The sequence below is a fragment of the Xenopus laevis genome, chromosome 6L, assembly GCF_017654675.1.
Source record: "Xenopus laevis strain J_2021 chromosome 6L, Xenopus_laevis_v10.1, whole genome shotgun sequence".
Taxonomy (NCBI): Eukaryota; Metazoa; Chordata; class Amphibia; order Anura; family Pipidae; genus Xenopus; species Xenopus laevis.
In genome coordinates, this window is record NC_054381.1 from 105,560,661 (window position 1) to 105,582,680 (window position 22,020).

General features: G+C 38.3%; 1 protein-coding gene across 2 annotated transcripts; it reads left to right on the forward strand.

Moving 5' to 3' along the window:
* Positions 1 to 792: 792 nt before the first annotated feature.
* On the forward strand, positions 793 to 12,215 carry zadh2.L (zinc binding alcohol dehydrogenase domain containing 2 L homeolog). Of its 2 annotated transcripts, NM_001094314.2 has the most exon segments (3): positions 1,807 to 2,049; positions 9,102 to 9,787; positions 11,022 to 12,215. In NM_001094314.2, coding segments are annotated over 3 exon segments (867 nt in total). In that variant the 5' UTR covers positions 1,807 to 1,882; the 3' UTR covers positions 11,036 to 12,215.
* Positions 12,216 to 22,020: the final 9,805 nt, after the last annotated feature.

Genomic DNA, 22,020 nt, shown 5'->3' on the forward strand with positions numbered 1-22,020 from the left:
ACTCAGGAAGGTCCACCAGTTTAGCAAAGTAAATGATTGGATATGACAGATTCTGGTCAATAGTTAGAGCATGCCTAGATTGGAAAACAATTGACATTTTAGGCCCATAAATAGGCAGCTGATTTGGCCAAATGTGGTGGCTGTCTGTGTGTATGGCCACATTTACTCACCCTGTCGGTTTTACTGGTTGATCAGATAGCAATGAGCATGATATATAAGACTAATTGTGAAAGAGTGCATGAAATGGTATCTTTTTCCACACAGATATATTGTATGTGCTCAGTCATGATATAGATGCAGAGATTGCAAAGGACCAGGGATGTCGTACTAGTGTAGAAATGTTTCATATATGAAAGTGTGCTCTCTATTTTTTCTCTTCATGCACTACTAATACAATACAGTATATAAGTGAGACAAGAATGATTACTGTGTGCCTGCTTGTGAATTACACAGCTCAGCATTTACCCTTATTATATGAGCAATTCAACTTGGTATTATTCTCTTATAATACACAAAGGCCATGAATATCTTGTAAATGATATCCTTATAAACTGTGAGTTCTGATGTCATCAGTTATAAACGGTGAGTTCTGATGTCATTGCTGTCACATGACTCACTGAAACTTGTGTATTATAATAAAGTACCCCCAGTTGCAAAATATGAGGATATTAGAAGTTACATGACCTGTATAAAAACACTCTGCCTTGTGTTTTGATATGATCATGAAACTCCTTGGGAACTTATAATATCCTTATATTTTACAAGAGGGGGTACTTTATTCACTATATTATAATGCCCTTTAGTACCAATACACGACACATTGTGACAGGGATAGAGGGTTGGCAATGAATGGCAGGTATCTGGCCTAGAGATGGTCTGGGCCGGCATTGCAACGCGCGATGATTGTTGTGGGGGGAAGTGAATTTGTGTGCGACACAACCCATTTCATCCCATTCAGACGCGTACTTCCGCATTCATTGGCCGCGACTGTGCCCTCTGTCTCACAGCAGGTTTCCCTTTGATCTAGAGAAGCTTCCCAGCCGCTACCTCCCCACATCAAAGGCTTCCCCTGACAGCTGCCGGCGGCTCGGGGTTGACTCGTATCACCTTGCCATGGAAGTGAACATTTCGCACGGGAAGGGGAGGGACCTGAGCAGGCAATTGCTTCTTGGGCACCGTTAGTGTAACAAGATCTGTATGAACATAGACCCAATCACCAGTGTAGGGTCACTAACTCCCCTAAGTAATCTGAGAGTTGGTACAGCTCGTTCCACGTTTGTGAGTGGTAACAGGAGCCCCAATTCACTGCTTTTATGTACCACACGTGGAGCCTCTAATGTTGGACTACATTTCCCAGCATCCACCCACTAGTGCTTGCAGTTGTGGTTCGATATTTAAGTCGTGTGGCTGCAGCGCGTGTATACATGTAAACTTGTTGTCTAGCGCTGCCTCCTGACCTATGCCCCTGGCACACACTCAACTTTCTTCCTGTTTCATTAGGGCGGGAGGGGGTGTCTAGTTGGTTGCCTGTCTGCTGCTGTTGCTGCTGGATTCTTTGGCTGCCACTTCCCGTGCTTCTGTGGGTTTAGGAGAGAGAGAGGGTGGGAGGGAGTCTGTGTCAGTTTTGCATGGGGAGACCCGCCTAATTATTCCTTGCTCTCGCAACACTGTGCTTTCCTGAGCCTGGGCAGCAGCAGACTTGGCGCCGGCCTGTGAGCTCTGAAAGGAGGAAGGAGGAGACAGGCCGCTGCGGAACAGGGGTGCAAAGTGCAACATGAACTCTGTGCGGATCGGGGCAGGCTCGCTAGTGCGCCTTGGGTACAGAGCAAGAGCGAGGCCCGTGGCGCTGTTTTCTTGCTCTGGGGCTCGGCCTATCGTGGACATGTCCTACTCACACCACTTTGTGGATTTCCACGGCTCTAACATCCCCAGCTCCATGAAAAAGCTGGTTGTGACCCAGCTCAGCCCCAACTTCAGGCAGGCTGTTACTCTCATTCCCAACGCCCCGGTGCCAGTGCCAGGGGACGGAGAACTCCTCGTCAGGAACCGGTGAGCAATGTTACTGTACTTCTGTCACTGTCTGTCTGTCCCTCAACTGGTCTGACACGCCCCCAGCAGCACCTTCCCTCTGTACAGCCCTGCCTGGCCCCTTGTATATACCAACAGCCATTCACACCGACTATATATATAGGGATATGCACTCTGCTGCACAACTTCATCTCCCACATGCGCATTGGACGCTCTACTTCTGCCACTTGTTGCAATGCCGTGTCATCCACACACAATATCCACACACAATAATCACACACAATATCCACCCACAATAATCACACACAATATCCACCCACAATAATCACACACAATGTCCACACACAATAATCACACACAATAATCACACACACTACCCACACACAATATCCACGCACCTTCAGCATAACCAGGACAAGACGTATAAGCCACACAGGCCCTCGATAGGAGCCAGACAGAAAACCATGGGATCCCAAAATAAGTTGTATCAGCTGCCATCTGGCGACCCTGCTTTATTCTACTCCCTCACTGTGTTGCGCAGCCCTGCATATTAGTATTGCCCGCGTCTGTCCTGCGCTTCTCTGTCACACACTGAGTTGCACCAAGTGATTGCGACTGTTGCTCCCCACGAGGCGCACCTCTTTACTCACCTGCCTTGCACGAATAGGAAACCCAGCGGCAGCAGCAGGAGAAAGGGCGGTGCCAGCAGGGAGCCGAGCTGCTTGTGGAGCCCCGAAGAGACTGATGTGCGCTCATCCATCAGAGTGGCCAAGATCTCTCTCTACACGTCACTCACCCTACGAAGCACCAAATCATCAGAACGAGGGAAATGGCTGCGCGCAGTTGTGCTGTCTCTTGTGCTCCTGCATCTCTATCTATCTGACCTACACTTGCACTAATAAGGGAGATATCTGAGCACACACAAGTGTCAGTTAACTTGCCCTTTAACCTACTCCCGCAACCCCTCCACTCTTTCATTTTAATACAGTTCTGTAGAGTGGGCGTATCAAGTCTTTTATTATAAGCACCCCATGTATTAGTGAACTTTACTGCTTTTATTGGCTGTAGGCCTTACTTCACTATTGTATATAGTTCCTTTACTCATCTTATCTGCCTTATCTGCATCACTTCAGTCCATGGCAGGTGCCAGTGTTTGCAGAGTAACTGTACTGTATGTCTTCCTATAAAACACTGCCTTTTAGCTGCAAACACTTGATCTGCTAGTGGCACAAGGGAACCTCTTATATCATTTCTACCCATAACAGAGGGCACAGTGCCAAGGTAAAATAACCATCAATGGATAACCCTGCGCTCTCCTACTGTCTCAAGTCTACTTCTATATAAAGGCTTTCATTTCATTTGTTATAAGTAGAACCCCCATTTTACGTTTTTCAGGGGACCAGAAAAAAATGATGTAAAATCCAGGAAAAAGTAAAATGAGGGGAATGTATTATGCATCATATATATATAGGTGGGACCACAAAACAACAATGTAAAATGAGGAAAAACTTAAAATCAGGGGATGTAAAATGGGTTTTCTACTGTATGTTGTAAATAAATAAAAACCCTTTTTAATAATACCCCCAAGTTCGTATATTTTAATCAGAGGAGTTGAAATAAACTGTCATGCCTCTTAATAAATACCCTTTTCCAAAAAAAAAGTAGGTGTGGCATCCCTTTCTGTGCCAACTCAAATAGTTACACCCTGGAAACTCGGTTTTTTTTTTCTTGTTCCATTGGGCAGAGAGACCCTTTATAAAGTCAAATAGGCTGAACCCAGCACAAGCCACTGCCCCAGTGATAACCCCAGAGAGTTTGGCCCTTGTACCGAAGCAGGACCTGTTCAATAATTCCCATTATACACAGGGCACCGAGAGATCTGCTTAGACTTCCATAATAATCCTTTACAGTACTGTTAACAATTAACTTTAGTCTAAATTATCACTATAATAATATAATCCAGAATTTTAAAAAAAATTAGTGCCAGAAACGTTGGTTTTCTCCCTTTTTTTTAAAAAAAAATTAAATCGGTTTCGGATAAACTGTTAATGTACTCATTTACACATTTTTTCCCCTTGATGAAATATTTGAAAAATACTAACCAATGATTCCCTAGTCCATTTAGCTCTCGTACAAGATCACTAAAATGAATTAAATCGCAATACAAATACAAGTGATTCGAAATGACTTTTTTTTTATGAGTTTTAGCGTTCGATTTCCCTTCCCCAATAATTGTAACTGTTGCTTTATTTAAGTGAAGTGTAGCAGGCGCTGGAAGAGGCAATTCTGTAGCGCTATCTGGCGCATTTAGTCTGTGCATTCCCACTGTGCATCTAACCACAATCATTTATACTCCTTTTACAAGAAATATTTTTTCAGGGAAATCACAGCACGTAGGGGGGGTTTCTAGTGTTTCACGATTTACAGCCACAAGCATTTATTTTTCATTTATTGTATATACTTTTTGTTCTTTGTGTGTGTATTTATGGGACTCGAGCTGCTGCTATTTGCTGGCAACAAATTCGTTGTTTTCACTGGTGATTCGGGAGCGAATTGAAGATTTGTAGTCTTTTTTGGCGACTAGAATTTTTTTAATGCAAGTATTAAATATTAACCGAAACGATGATTCTCTCAGATCAACGATTTTTAGAATATCGGTTTGCGTACAAACTTCAGAATTTGAATGAAACAAGGGGTCGAATGGAGTTTGCAAATAAATAGTAGGTGCTATACAACGCCTGCGTCAATGACAGACTGGACTTTATTTCCAACAATGTATCTGGGGGCGCCATAAATAAAGGAACTGGCATTTGGGATTGGGTGGCATCTGTCCTAGTTACCCATGTCTGGGACCCAGAAGCATCACTTCGTCCCTAAACACTGTGTCTGCGACCCATGAAGCAGTAATCCCTTGTTCCATAAAGAGAAGCAATTGTGTTGAGTGATAGTTATGCGCGACTGGTGTAATCCTCTAATGCTCCGTGCGCCCCACTTTGCGCTTCAGTTTGTGGTCACGTTACTGGGCACCTGCTGCCAGAATGATGCCCTTGCTAATGTCACCAGCACCTTTTTTTTGTAAAATCCCAACCGTTCACTTTACACTGTGCTGTCCCTATAGTCCATTTGTTTCATTGTGGTCCCTGTGCTTTCATCTTCAGGCTTCTTGGCAATTAAGGGTCAGCTTCTCCCCATGGAGAGGGCAATTGTAAGTAAAATGGAACTTTCCCATGGAAAGAAAGGTGCATATTACCCCCACCAACAAAAGGTTTGGGGGGTATATACGGCTCTGATTTATTATTCCTTCTCAGCAATTAACCCCTTTTGCAAATGAAGGCTGTTTGCGAACACCTTGCACGGGTTAATGTGCAGCACTCCAGCCTCTCCTACTTTCAAGGGGCAGTGTGAGTGGGGAGTGCAATGCTTCCAGCCCTTGCGTTGTATTTAAGCGCAGCCCCGGAGCCCATTGTGAGAATGAGTGTGTGTCAGCAGAGATCTGGAATAGATTGCTTTGCGCTCAGAGCGCTCTCCTTGCGGCTACTGGGAGGACTGTACAGGCAGCCAGGCGCTCGCACCGGTGCTTTTTGTGCGCTACACTCAGTCCCAGATGCTTTAAAGTAACATAACGTAACAAAAGGGAAATAAGTAAGCATGCGATGAACTCAGTCAGTGTTCTTCCTGTATTGTAACTAAAAGTAACATTTCTTTATTGAAACAAATTGAACACAAGTGTCAGTCTAAATCAGCAGCCATGCCTAAAAACACGTCTGCTGAAAGTAATTACAGTGCTGTTGAGAAAATGGTGCAAGTGCCATGAATGTATGCAATGTTGTATATGTGAATCATGAGCAGTTAGGTGCCAGCACCAGTCAGAGGTCTCCTGTGGATATATCATACTGTTGTGTATAAGCAACCTCTTCTTTATTCTTGTTTATTGCCTCCCTTAATTCCAAGCATCATCTGCTCATGCACTGCTTTTAAAACTATTTTTACTCATTTTACACTGCTTTCTTTTTTATGCTTATCCCACCCCCCACTAATTATGAGAGCTAAACCAAATAACCAGATTTCTTTTATTACATGGTCATTCTCAGGTTTTTTTGTTCATGCAAGCTGCTGCTAATCGGTTACAAGCAGCACATACCTACTGACTGTGTGAATTAGGATAGACACATATTTGTAGCTGCACCGAAGCTATGACATCCTTAAAATGTCATCTCCTATGCCTTGGAATATTTAAAGCTGTAGCACCACTTCACTTGTGCCTTCTTTTTTTTCCATTTAAAGCTGAAACAATGTGCAAAGGGCCCATATTCATAATTTAGGTTTCTGTAATTGCAACAGATGGAATTGTTTTTTTTTTTAAATGTTGTTTGGTGTATGTCAAAAATATATGCATTTAACACAATGTCAGTGTGTAATTTATTAGATGTACTAACTCCCAACAATACTTCCTTTTATTCTGTTTAAAGATATGTAAAGGTGCTAATCTGGCAATAACTATTCAGTAAGACTCAAATTCAGAAAAAAAAGCTCCTTGAGTTTTAGTTCATTGCTAATAGTTCGCATTGTGGTGGGCATGTGATATTTAATATATTGTGTTGACATAGCAGGATTCCCACTGGAATCTTGTTAGATTCCTGAGTACTGGAAAGACTGTACTTACAAGATAGTCTGACCACATGCAGCCAGTTGCACAATGCACAATGCCGCTGACACCGGATACTGTGCAACACTGCTGAGGAGGGTGACGTTGAAGAAAGCAAAAATATGCCAGCTGCACATAGTGGGGGGCACTGTCAGCAGATCATGCAGAAATTGCCATCTCTATTTTTTCTAAAGTAAATAGAAGTAAAGAAAAACATCACTGGGTATTGTGCCTTTTGCAGTATAGCTACAGCAATACATTACAAATGTTTGTGTTTACATTTATAGGGTAGTGCGAATAGGCTTTTGGGACTGACACTAAGGGCATATACTGTCTGTAACTTTAGTAAATACCAAGTCAGTTCCCAATATATCTGTTTAAGAAAGAAATCCGCATTGATTTCCATGGAATCACACATACACAGCTCACACAATTATTGCTGCAGTTTTGTCAAAATATTGTGTATGTTCCTCCGAAGCCTCAACAGTACATTTAGCAACTACATGTACCTTACTTCTGCTGCTGACACTATCGTGTACAGAAAGATTTTTAAAAAAAAAAAAAAAAAAAAAGTGGAATGCTAACATACAAATGGGTGTCTGTCTTATACCAGCCCTTTGGATGACATGAAGAGCAGGGCAACAGCAGTTGATCAATGCACCTGGCAGTATCGCTGTGGGTACCCAAGCTCAGCGTATGAATCTCCCCAGTGAAAGCCATTTTGACTTCTTATTTAAGCTGGCAGGAGCAAACCAGAGCAAGACATTTTAAGGATGTCATAGCTTCGGTGCAGCTGCAAATATGTGGAATTCTGATAAATACATTGGAATTGTTGGAAAACTGCCACATTTTATTAACTTGTATTATATACAGAAGTTCTCCGCACTGCCTTTGTTCGTTATGAATGCTCCAGATCCTCTTCCAGGTTACCGCTATCCCAACTTCGACCAATTATTACATATAATAAGAGGAGAGTACTCCAATATAGCAATATGGTGTGATTGTGTTTATTAAAGACAACTACACTTATGGAATTGTGATAAATACATTGGAATTGTTGGAAAACTGACAATTTTTATTAACTATTCATTCTGTGCCATGTAGTCAACTGATTATGTTGCAACCCTATAGCAAATGTTGCTGCCTATGGCAACTACTAACATTTTAATCCTGAGTTATTCCTAGTTGCGTTGGGCTGTAAGAAATTAATTTGCGAGGGTACTACCATACTAAAGGATGTTCAAGTTCTGAAGCCTGCTCCTCCACCCAACACAAACCAAGTGTTTTAGAAATACAGTACAATGTGTAATTTATTTGGCTAATAGATCTGTTATTTTCAGTATATTCACAATGCTACAATCTGAGTGAGGCTGGAAAAGGTGTTTTCTGTCTGTTGTATGCCTGTTGAAGCTTGGCCTACGTTACTAGGTTTGTTTCCAATAGTTAGTGAACAAGACAAACAATGGTGTTTCCTGTCTCTTGTATATGAATTGCAGTGAGGCTTGGCCTACTATTAGTAGGTCTGTTTACAATAGTTTTTCCAAAATCTCGAACAAGACAAACATTGGCTCCCTTCACCCTGCTAGCTGGTGGAAGTTGGGAAAGGTAGTCCTAGAACAGATGAAGCATCAAAGCCTATTGCTGCTTACATGTTGCTTTAGACTGATTTTACAAAAATCATATAATTCTTATTTGAAGGAGAACTAAACCCTAAAAATGAATATGGCTAAAAATGCCATTTTTATATACTGAACTTATTGCACCAGCCTATGGTTTCAGCTTCTCAATAGCAGCAATGATCCAGGATCATCATCTTGGAAAGTGTCTGTGACACTCGCATGCTCAGTGGGCTCTGAGCAACTGTTGAGAAGCTAAGCTTAGGGGTCGTCGCAAATTATCAAGCAGAATATGAGGTTGGTCTGTAATATAAGCTGATGCTACAAAACTGATTATTAAATTCTGATGCTAGTTGCACTGGTTTCTGTGCTGCCATGTAGTAATTATCTGTATTAATTACTAATCAGCGTTATATTGTAAAATATATATTCTATGTGTACTGTATATTTTGAGTCAGTCCCTAAGCTAAGTAAGTGACAGCAGCACAGAGCATGTGTAGTGAATCAGCAGAAAAGAAGATGGGGAGCTACTGGGGCATCTTTGGAGATGCAGATCTTCCCTGCTAAAGGGCTGTGGTTGCCTTGGGCTGTATAGAAGCCTAAAACATAATGTACAACATTTCTAGTCTACTTCTTTAGTTAGGCTTTAGTTCTCCTTTTATCAATTCCCTAACTCATATTAGGATTTTAATGCCTTAGGAAACATGACTATACATCTTATTGAAGTTTTACATTTACTTTTTAACTTATATGTTTTGTTTTATTCAACAAAGTGCCAATTAATGATTTGTCTTTCTTTTTTTTTTCTCCAGCTTTGTAGGAATCAATGCATCGGATATAAACTACTCCTCTGGGCGATATGACATTTCAGTAAAGCCTCCATTTGATGCTGGATTTGAAGGCATTGGGGAAGTTGTAGCTTTGGGCCTCAGTGCTAGTAAAACATACACTGTAGGCCAAACAGTAGCCTATGTTAAAGGTGGCTCATTTGCCGAATATACTGTTGTACCTGCTAAAACTGCAGTCCCAGTACCCTCCGTAAAACCAGAATTCTTAACCCTGCTTATCAGTGGTACAACAGCTTACATCAGTCTCAAGGAGATGGGACAGTTATCTGAAGGAAAAAAGGTTTTGGTGACAGCAGCAGCCGGTGGCACAGGTCAGTTTGCTGTGCAACTTGCAAAGAAAGCTAAATGCTATGTGATTGGGACTTGTTCTTCAGATGAAAAGGCTGGTTTTCTCAAATCCATTGGCTGTGATTTTCCAATCAATTATAAAACTGAAAATATTGGTTCAGTACTGAAAAGTAAGTTTCCTGATGGTTTAGATGTTGTGTATGAATCTGTTGGTGGAGAAATGTTTGACCTATCAGTCAACCGTTTGGCTACAAAAGGTCGCCTTATAATCATCGGCTTTATTTCTGGCTACCAGACATCTCAAGGTCTTTTGCCTGTTAAAGCAGGAGCACTACCTGCAGTCTTACTGAAAAAGTCTGCCAGCATCCATGGATTTTTCCTGAACCATTACTTATCTGAATACAAAGAAGCAATCGTGTCTCTGTTCAAACTGTATCAAAATGGGGAACTGGTTTGCGAAGTGGACTATGGAGATCAGTCACCGGAAGGCAGGTTCACCGGTCTGGAATCTATATTCCGTGCTGTAGATTATATGTATACAGGGAAAAACATAGGAAAAATTGTAGTGGAATTACCTCACCCTGTCAACAGCAAGCTGTAAAAACAGAACAATGAAATAAATCACAAGAGAAACTGGTGCTTTCTGCCCGAGAATTTCTACAACATGTTGTTCTTAATGGATAGTATATTAAAAACACTATCAAGGTGTTGGTAAAATGTTTTCATTGTTAAAATAGCTGTTTCATTTCAAGGGCATAGGCTTGCTGGATTTAATGGTTTATGGGCTAGTTCACTTTCATAAAACTTATAACAGTGTTTTACAAATAATGGCTTTTTCAGTTGCTTTCTGTATTCATTGTGAGCCATGTTTCTCAAATTTAAGATTTGGAAAGAATTTGTTTGATTAGCAGCTTAAATTGATACTGCCACTAAAAAACAACTTTTCAAAGTATTAATGTACACAAAAAATTACCTATGGGTCATGTTGACCGTTTTTCGCTAATAGGTCTGCTTTTATAAGTATTTGTTACTTGAACTTCCTAAACCTGACTGTTTTGCCAACCTGACGGTCCCTTCTCAACCTGTCAGTTAGAGTTTCGAATGCTAACAGACAAATGCTGCACAAATATGGCAGCCCACTCATAGAAAAACATGGGGGATCAGATATTGGTTGAGGATGGGTATTCCACGTAATTGCAAATATGAGGCCTTTTCCCTCAAAGTCCTTCTGCAATAGCAGCTCAGTAAGCCTAATCACAGACTTTAAACTATGGTTTGATACTAGGGATGCACTGAATCCAGGTTTCGGTTCAGGATTCAGACAGGATTCTGCCTTTTTCAGCAGGATTCTAATTCAGGCAAATCTTAGTTCCTGGCCGAACCCAATCCGAATTTGCATGTGTAAATTATCGGTGGGAAGGGAAATCACGTTTTTGTCAAAAACAAGGAAGTAAAAAAACGGTTTCCACTTTTTCCTTTCCCTCCCTAATTTGCATATGCAAATTAGGACATGCATATGCAAATTAGGATCTGGTTCGGTATTTGGCAAAAATCTTTCACCAAGGATTCGGCCAAATCCCAAATAGTGGATTTGGTGCATCCCTGTTTGATACCATAGTTAATTTTTCAGCAGCATCAGCCCCTCTGCAAGCAAGTTTGCAAGATTGACAGTCCTAAACTACAGTGAGAACCTTGTTGGCTTTTGGCATTGTCCTTTTTACATTATTTGGCACAAAGTTCATTTGGATCCACCGAGAAAAGTTCAAAGGCATATTACAGCACTCCTCATTGCAAAGGCGATTTATTTAGGTCACATTTATAGGCAAGGCCTGGAGATAGAAATCATTAGTAAGAAGTCCAAAAACATTGGCTGTAAATGTGACCTTTATAAATCACCTTTGCAAAAAGGAGTGTTGCAATATTGCATTTTCTATAGTGTTTACTTAACTTCTCTTAACTTCTGATTGCATTGCACCAAAATCAAGCTTTCTGTTGTGGCTGATGCACACACAGTTCCTAGAGAAAAGCCTAATTGTGTCCCCTTTAAGTAGGGATGCACCGAATCCAGGATTCGGTTCGGAATTCGGCCAGGATTCGGCCTTTTTCAGCAGGATTCGGCCGAATCCTTCTGCCCAGCCGAACCGAATCCGAATCCTAATTTGCATATGTAAATTAGGGACGGGGAGGTAAATCGTGTGACTTTTTGGCACAAAACAAGGAAGTAAGAAAAATTTCCCCTTCCCACCCCTAATTTGGCCGAATCCAAAATAGTGGATTTGGTGCATTCCTACCTTTAAGAAACCCTGGAAAACACACGATTGGAGAAAATGAAACTTTGTTTTTAAAATTATATTGATTAAATATCAGCTTTCCTGATTCTAGTGCAGTTGCGCTCTTTGCATTCTGCAACAATTTTCTCATTTGTAAAAACAGAATTTTGCCTCCAAGCCCACGACTTTGCCACCCTTGTTAAACTGCTGAGGGAGGGTTCACAATTTGCTTCAAGTCAGGAGCTGTCATTTAACTGATCTGAAAAGGTTTTGTGAAGGTGAGCTACAGCTTTATCCTTAGAAGCCCTAAACATATTTCAGTCCAAAGATTTTAAATGGAAAGTAAGCATCTGTGTTGATTTATTTTGTTGTTGATAGAATGACTATTTGCTATTAATAATAACTAACAAGAATCCTTTCTAGCTCTTGGTAATTTCATTTAGTGGCTATCTGTTTTATCACATTTATGTTAAAACTAAAAATAAAAAGTTGAAATTAATGCAATAAAAGTATATATTACAGAAATAAAAGTTTATTTTACTGGTTCTGTTTCCAGTAGTTGTTATTCATCAATATATTTGGTAGTAACAAATATATTGTACTTAAATGTTTGTAAAAGGAAATGCCATGTTAATATAGCCTGTGCAAAGCTGGTAGTATCTAATGAGAAATAAAACAATTTCTAGATGTGTTTGCTTGGATGGCCATGTTGCATTCTAGAAGTGTATGCCTGGTGCTGTTTAGGATTATACAATAGCCTGCACGTCCCTTTTGAAATTCCTACTTTATGGGCATGTGTATGAGCTTGGATCACTATGTAGAACATGATTGGCAGCAGTGAGAATGTTATAAAAATGAATTCATATTTTAATATATGTGAGTATGGTGGTAGCATCTACAAAAAATATATGGTCAAATGTACCACCTGCTGTAAGTTAAAAAGATATAAGATGTCCGAGAGGTCATTAACCATATAAATCATCAAGACCACAGTGTTAGTGCTATTATACAGACGTCATCTCCTATTCACTAATTTGCAGTCACTGCCTGTTATGTCTTGTAATGCAGGAGCAGAAGTGTTGAACAAAGTAAAATAAATATACAGTATAGTGAATAAAGTACCACCTATTGTAAAATAAAAGGTTATTATAAGTCACAGAGGAGTTCCATGACCACATAAAATCACATGGCCGAAGGGCGAGTGCTTTTATAGAGGTCATGGAACTCCGAGGTTACTTCTAATATCCTCATATTTTCCAACAAGGGGTATTTATTATAATACACAAGTTTTAGTGAGTCGTGTCACTACGCACCATTTATAAGGATATCCTTTTCAAGATATTCATGGCTTGTGTAAAATATATATATATATATATATATATATATATATATATATATATATATATATATATATATATATATATATATATATATATATATATAGTCCAAAAATAAAAGGAAGCACTCACGGCATAAAGGTTGTTATAAGTCCTTTACTGATTCATATAAACATCTACGCGTTTCGGTACCTCAAGGGACCGTCATCAGGATGTATATTTTATTTATTTATATATATATATATATATATATATATATATATATATATATATACAAGTCTCATGGGTGTCCGCACTCTTTCCTCTTGGTTTGCTGAGGTGCACGTTCAAATATTGTATTATATATATGATGAAGGATCAGCACACTCATTTGTAGATCAATCAAATGTGTTTTTATTCAACACAGCATTGTGTCCAACGTTTCGGTCCCACTTGGGGACCTTTATCAAGATAAAGGTCCCCAAGTGGGACCGAAACGTTGGACACAATGCTGTGTTGAATAAAAACACATTTGATTGATCTACAAATGAGTGTGCTGATCCTTCATCATATATATATATATATATATATATAATGTTAAGAGTGCTTTGGACTGCTTCATTAAGCTGATCTAGGCAGGCATGGATTTGCGAAAAGGCCTAGGACAGCACAATTTTATCGGGGCTACTGCCCAGCCAGCTCTGCATATCTTTCTGGAGCACATCAAAACACCTTGAAGGAGATTTGACAGCTGTTTAAATCTCCCATGCACCATGTCCCAAGTCACACGGAGCAGAGTGCTAACTTCCCCACTTTGTTGACCTTTTCAAGCAGGAGATGGTTGGAGTAGAGAAAGGAAACTTGAGCTACTGATGTGCATGCTCTCATGCTCTTCTTTTTAAAGGTTTTGGGAGGATGACTCCCCAGCTAAATCCCCTCTATCCAGCTGATTTAACTCCACCAGTTTTTGCTTCAGCTGTTTCCTATATTGGACTGTAGAGGCTATGCTTGAGACCTTAGTGCCTTCTACATAGTTAAAGCAGGTGCCATTCTTTCATTTAGGCTGCCAGTGTTGGGGATACTCTTTAGTTCTTTGTTCACATACCACTGGCACCCGAAGCCATTTAGTGTGAATTTTCTACAGTTAGGATTTGGTTTCATTAGGGTTGTGGAGACAGGAGCATGGTCCAATACCCAACAGGTGGAATAGATTGTCTCAACTAATTCTGACAGGAGCAGACTAGAAAGCAGGGCTATATCAGTCCTTATATTGCTTTTAAATATATAAAATTTAAACACGCGTGCAGAAATGAGCACGGACAGACCAGCATCAACACACTTATTGCCTACCCCTAGTTCCGGCCCTGCCAGTGAGTGCAAGATATCCTGGTAATGACAACGTGCAGGTACATTTGTAGAAAAGGAATTACCTATACCAAAGACAATGATGTAATCTGTAAGTACTTTAAAAGTAACAGAGCAGTTCTGTCAGGATATGCTATTCTTATATAACATCAATTAGCATTTTGCAAAAATAAATACAATTCTGTTTGTATATGTCACTGCAATGTCACTGTATGTCATCCCATTCTGTATGAATTGCTTCTATTGCGCCACTCAAAATGCTGAGCTAGGAAGCTAGGATTTGCTGTGTTTTGTGATGTTTTGTGTAAACCAATTAGTTTGCAGGTAACCTGGTCTATAGCAAATATCCTTTATATTTTTAGAAAGCTGTGAACAAAAAAATATTATTTTTGCAAATGCTGCAAAAATGGTACATTGTGTGTGCGTAGAATTGCAAATGAGTTAGAGCGAGCTAAACTATTCATCAAAATTATTTAGAAATGCTTACAACTATTTCTTAAATAGGCTGGAGTCACAACTTGTGCAGAACTAGGAGAAATACACTGGTCCTTGGTAAAACTGGTGACACAGTATAATATTTATATTTTTATTATTTTTTTATTAATACACAAGGACCATGAACAAACAGTTAGTGATGGCACTTTTGTCACATGGCAATGTACGTCCATGACACTCTATAATAACTTCTAATATCTTTATATTTTACGATATGGAGTTTTTTTCCTATATTATTTACAGGATAAATAAATGTTGAAGGTAATAGAGAGAATGGCTATTATAGATCAGTATAGCTCACTGATCTGTGGTTTTAATAGTGAAAAAGTTTTGCTTCTTTTGCTTGCTTGAATATTTACATGCAGTAAATATTATATCATTTGTTAGATGATATTTACTGCATTTGCTCATTTCAGCGAGACACAGTAGCTATATTTCTCCTTGCATTACTTGAACCTGTGGTCAGTAATATATAATATAACAAGAATTATATTTTTATTTTCTGTTTTCCTTCAGATACAGCATGTATTTAAGCAATAACATCTGTAGAGTTTGTGATGCTGAGAACATCATTACAACAATGTAAGTTTTAGGAAGTACAAAAATATGTAATGACAGTAATTATGCAAGAGATGGATTACCCAGAAGCTATGTGAGCCTCTTTTTTAGATGATTCCTGCCATTGCAGCCTACATCTGTCCGCTCTTGAGTCAGAGGGAGTTGGTACACATACATTTGGTCCAATGTGATTAGTAGAACTAGGAATGGCATCCCCAGTGTCACTGTATAGTCACAAATAATCAGATGCAAATTGATTTCCATGTAACCATTCTGATCTGATTTTACATTGGAAATGGTCGTCTTGTTTAAAATTCTGCTTGAATTAATGCCACTGAAAGTCCTATTAAAATGAAGTTGCATGCAATTTATTCATTGTCAGGTAGTTGCATTAAGAGGCTATACACAGACGTACATAAGGCCTAAAAAACATCAGGGGAGTATCGCATTCTCCAGCTTGTATTAATTCTTCCTTAGCATGACTCCTGTTTTGAAACCCCACTTTATGCATCGCTTGCAGTTACATCATTTTATACATTAGTCTTTTAATCAAGAAAATAATTGATCCAAAAAAACAATATTCAAAATACATATGGAACTTTGAAGGCAATACTTCACCAGGACTCTTTGCAGTACCCCATACAAAAGGTATCATTTTAGAATCCTACTTACAATAATAAATGTTAGCAGGTTTCACTAATTCCTTTTGGATCATGATCACATGCCTACTATTTTTTTCCCAGAGGCCCAGATATTCCTCACATTTAATTGTTCTACTGGAATGCTGTGATGCCTGTTCATATTAAGGCAGACATATACCAGGATATTTTTTAAAAGGAAACACAGCCAAGTATAACAACAATGTCATCTATAAATTTTCTTTTTACAGAAGGAAAGAGGGTCTTTCTTTCTCCCTCCACTCTGATTTAATAAGCTTTAACAAGTACCTTTATTTTTGGTTCCATACAATGTGCTGAGGTATATACTGGCATATCTGTTTTGCAAGATTTACCCATTTCTGGAATTCTAATGTAGCTGCCTGCATGCACCCACAACAATACAATTTATATGGTAAATGGAACCAAATAATAGCTGCTCTGAATGTTATGGCTGAACTGGAGGGAAATGTCACGGTAAATAGCTGCCAAATTATGGATCATGCCAAAGTGTCACTATTGCAGTGAAGACAAATGGCAGTGAAGGTTATTGCCAATGTGACACCTCTGAATTATGAAACAGAGCAGTACCCTCATGTGAAACATTTTGTGTCTTCATTATTGTAAAGGGTCAAACAGTAAGGATATTCTATAATATTCATTGCTCCTTTCCGCACACACATCACACATTAGATTCAAACACATATATAAATTATCAGTGAATATATAAACCAAAATCACAGTTATTTGCTGTTAAATATGTGACATAAAATCCACTGAAGTACAATTGAGAAAGCACATTATTCCACTTAACTGAGAGGGTGTCACAAATAGTCATCTACTAAGTATGCAAATACAGTATAAATGTGAAATACTTTGTGAGGAGTACGGCAGTACGTACATTACCTCCTAAATTGCATCCCATGAACATAACTAACTCCCAGATCCTTTCATTTTTATAGTCTGGTAATAAAGATAAAAGACTAACATTTAACTGATCCATCCCTGCAGCTATGATTGTATTGGGAGGTGAGCTGCAGTGAATGGGAAAATATGATCCTTTAAACAAATAAAGTCTTTAAACAATACAGATGATAGTGTTCTGAAGGGATAACAGAGAAAGTTACTTGACATCTTGACTTCTGAACTGCAACTGGGTTAGCAGTTACCTGACATGACTACGAGAGCTTTGTATTTTGTGTTTCCATGTAGAACATAAGCCAATACTTTTATTGGTAAATTTGATTTAATTTCTACAATCGCCCTGTAGTGTCTTTTTTTTTTGAAGAAGAAGAACAACAAAGCTCTATATGTCAGCACAGTTGTCAGTGTCTGTTTCAGAAAGCCCTTGCACTGTACTGACCTAATGGATAAATTGCTCTCTCAATTCTGTATAGCATAGCCTTTCCACTGACCCTAGCTTAGGGTCACTTACAGGGCACTTGCATTGTTCCCTTTCCTTTTATGTTGGATACAAATTAATCAGAAGTCTTGTGAATGAAGACTTGAAGAGGAATCCAATTTAAAATGGGGAAATTTAAATAAAGTGCGTATATGCGTTGGATCCAGGTACAGGTATGGGACCGATTATCCAGAATGCTCAGGACCTGGGGCTTTGTGGATAACGGGTCTTTCCGTAATTTGGATCTTCATACCTTAAGACTACTAGAAAATCATGTAATCATTTAAATAAACCCCATTAGGCTGGTTTTGCTTCTAATAAGGATTAATTATATCTTAGTTTGGATCAAGTACAAGGTGCTATTTTATTATTACAGAGAAAAAGGAAATAATGTTTTTAATTATTTGATTATAACGGATTATATTTGATTATAATGGAGTCTATGGGAGATGGTCTTTCTGTAATTCATAAACTTTCGGATAACGGTTTTCCGTATAATGTATCCCATACCTGTAGTACTGCAAGTTGTTGCGTGACTATTGAATATGGTCATAAAGGACTATTACAATGTAATGTTATTCACCCAAATTGTAAGTATCTTGACATGAAGCCTGTGTCAACACAGTATATTTCTGTTAAAGAAGATACAACACCTTTTTCTGTATATCTTCTGCACCCATTCAGTCCAGGTGGTGGAACACTGAATATGTTAGAGTGGGCAACACATGTTCTAAAGATCATTATTGCTCCCAACATTTATATTGTATATACCAAAGCAGAAGGAATTGTAGCTGCTTCATATTAAATGGAAATCCTGAGTTATGTACTTGAGGAACATTCTGGTTAATGAGAATGTAATGTCCCCAGTACAGCACAGAACTTCTTTTTGTGTTTGTAACCACAAGATGCTGGAAATGTGACAAATGATATCATTTAAGACAGATGCCTGCCTTAGGGACCTGTTTTTTTGGCTTCCCGTTTCTGGCTTTTATTTCAGTGAGATTTGTAATTGCCACAAGATCTGTACCTGCTCAGCGTTTTAACCCAATGTGCTATATTTTACTTTACAAATGTATTGTTTAGGAAGTAGGCATTTCCGTTTCTATAGTGCAATTAACCTGTCTGCGTTTGGGTTAAGTTCAGTCTGCTGCATTCTGTGCATGTTCTAAAGGATTTTGCATAGCAATGCACTCCTTTCTTCCTTTTAAAGTACAGATTTAAAAAAAAAAAAAAATCAACTCTGACAAATTTATCTTTCTTTGATTTCAGTTCTCAACCTGCTACCCAGAGCTGTTGGCTGGAAGCATACAAACTGTGATATCAATATAAACACTATAAACCACTTATGTGTTACCATGTGTTTAGGTACAGAATTTATATTGCTTGGGCAAGATGCTGCATTTTGTTTAGAAACTGTCAGAGAAGACAGGAGACCTCATTAACTAGGGGGCCCAGGAGTATCACAGGCCAGGATAGAGTACTGACAGATACGCAGTTTCAATATTTGTCAAACAGGTCAGTGTTATCACTATTTAGGGTATGGTGCCTTATCCCTGTCTCACAAAGGCCCCACAAACTGAGAAAAGATGGTTCAGTTTCACTGAAAATTACTAAGAGCGTACTCTTATCATGCATTTATTTGTGCTTTGGAAAATGTGTAATATTTAGTTAAAGGGGTTGTTCACCTTTGAGTTAACTTTTAGTATGATGTAGACCTCAACACTAGCCCAGTGCATAATGTTTTCTCCAGTGTACCATATTCTCATCAGGTACCATATTCTATTAATCAGGTACTAAAATGTCACAGCTTGTGTCTAAAGTATATTGCACAGTTATCCAGCACCCCTCTTATAATTATGTACACGTAGTGGTGTAGAGAGTGATATTCTGAGACAATTTGCAATTTGTTTTCATTTTTTATTATTTTATTTTTGAGTTATTTAGCTTTTTATTCAGCAACTTTTCAATTTGCATCTTAAGCAATCTGGTAACTAGGGTCCAAATTACCCTAGCAACCATGCATTGAGTTGAATAAGAGACTGGAATATGAATAGGAGAGGGCTGAATTGAAGGATCAGTAATAAAAAGTAACTAACAATACATTTGAAGCCTTACAGAGCATTTGTTTATTTAGAAGGGAGTCAGCGACGCCCATTTGAAGCTGCAAACAGTCAGAAGAAAAAGGCAAATAACTATAAAACTATAAAAAAATAAATAATGAAATCCAATTGAAACGTTGCGTAGAATTGACCGCTCTATAACATAATAAAAGGGTCCAAATTACCTTAGCAACCATGCATTGAGTTGAATAAGAGACTGGAATATGAATAGGAGAGGGCTGAATAGAAGGATCAGTAATAAAAAGTAACCAACAATACATTTGAAGCCTTACAGAGCATTTGCTTATTTAGAAGGTAGTCAGCGACGCCCATTTGAAGCTGCAAAGAGTCAGAAGAAAAAGGCAAATAACTATAAAACTATAAAAAATAAATAATGAAATCCAATTGAAACGTTGCTTAGAATTGACCGCTCTATAACATAATAAAAGTTACCTTAAAGGTGAACCACCCCTTTAAGTGAAGTAATTTTATAGAAAAAAAATATTTACGATTGTTTTGAAAATATAAGCAAATGTGAAAGAGGAAAAAGTGGAACATGTAATCATATTGTTAAATCTACTTCCTTCTCTTGCAAGGCATCCATCATTTTCACAATAGAGGACTGAATAAAGATCATTCAAACATTGCTCTTAGACCTCAAAACCACAAAATCACACACAAAATTTCTATATTTAAACATGGTGTGCAACGGTGCTTGTTCAGTGCTCCTTAATACTTGCTTCTAGGATCAATATGATCTGTTCAGCCTGCTTTGATGAGGTGCAAAGACCAGGGCTCACAAATGCAAGTCAACTTTTAATATGTTATAGAATGGCTAAATCTAAGCATCTTTTCAATTGGCCTTACTTTTTTATTAATTATTTGCCTTTTCTTCTGACTCTTTCCACCTTTTAAATAGGGGTCACCGACCCCATCTAAAAACAAATGCTCTGTAAAGCTACAAATGTATTGTTATTGCTACTTTTAATTACTCCTCTTTCTGTTCAGGGCCTCTAATATTCATATTCTAGTCTCTCATTTATCTCAATGCATCGTTAAAAGGGTAATTTGGACCCTAGCAAGCAGATTGCCGAACTAACAAACTGGAGAGCTGCTGAATAAAAAGCCAAATATCTATAAAACACTATAAAACACACCTAACGAAAACGAAAACCAATTACAGATAGTCTCAGAATATCACTCTCTACACCACTACGTGTACATACTACGTGTACATAATTATTAGAGGGGTGCTGGAGAACTGTGCAATATAATTTAGACCTGATTAATAAAATATGGTACCTGATGAGAAAATGGTACACTGGAGAAAACATTATGCACTGGGCTACTATTGAGTTCTATGCAATGTGCAATGTTGAAGGCTGGGTTATGTGTGCAGGGGGAAGAGGGGCTGTATGGCACAGAATTTAAAACACAAGGGGAGTGAAGAACTAAATAGAGGGATAAAAGGAGCAAATAAGAGGAGTGTCTTAAGAGAGAAAAAGAGAGAGAAACAAATATCAAATGGAGACAAAATAAATAAAATATTTTGTTGAGTGTTTTGCACTCTAGATGTATCTGTAAACATGTATGGGAACTGTTATCCAGAATGCACGGAACCTGAGGGGTATTTCCATAATTTGGAACACTAGACCATAAGTCTGCTAAAAATCATTTAACCATTAATTAAACTTTATACAATTGTATTGCCTCTAGTAAGAATGAATTATATCTTAGTAGGGATCCGGTACAAGGTACTGTTTTATTATTAAAGAGAAAAATATTTTTTTTTTAAACATGAATTATTTCATTAAAATGGAATCTGTGGGCATAATGGGTTTCCAGATAACGGATCCCATACCCGTATTATATTTTATATATGCCATGTGTAGTTATTAAAGGAAGGGGGCATGAGTAGAGATTCAGGTCCAGCACTTGAAACTCCTGACCTTATTTCCTTGAAGTTAGTGCAGCTCCTAATAATACGTTTAAAAAAATCATTTAGAATTTTTGAAAGTTTGTAATTCTGAATTTTCAAGTCGTTTTGACAAATGTGAAGATGCACATTTTTTCAAATGATTCTCGCTGGGGTGGGAGAAAGGTAAGCTTCATAAACTGGAAAGGACATTGTGTTTAGTAGTTGGCGAATTGGTTGTTTCTTTTAGATGCACGAAACAACTGTGTTTTGAATGCCTGTTTCCTAAAATCCTAAATGCTGCCAGCCAAAACAAATGAATATTTTGAAACAAGCTGTGAGTAATTTGCTTGGCTTTAATTTGTTTGCATTCAGCTACATTGCCTTAATTTTATTTCTAGTACTTCTCTTACATTGTTATGCACCTGTATCAGTACAGTAGTTTAATGTATTTTTATACTTTCCTATATATATATATATATATATATATACTTTTGTATTTTATTTCTAATGTAAAGT

Coding starts and splice junctions, on each gene's coding strand:
- zadh2.L (XM_018266610.2), top strand. CDS start 1,775: ATGAACTCTGTGCGGATCGGGGCAGGCTCGCTAGTGCGCCTTGGGTAC. Junction 2,050..9,101: donor GAACTCCTCGTCAGGAACCG/GTGAGCAATGTT, acceptor TTTTTTCTCCAG/CTTTGTAGGAATCAATGCAT.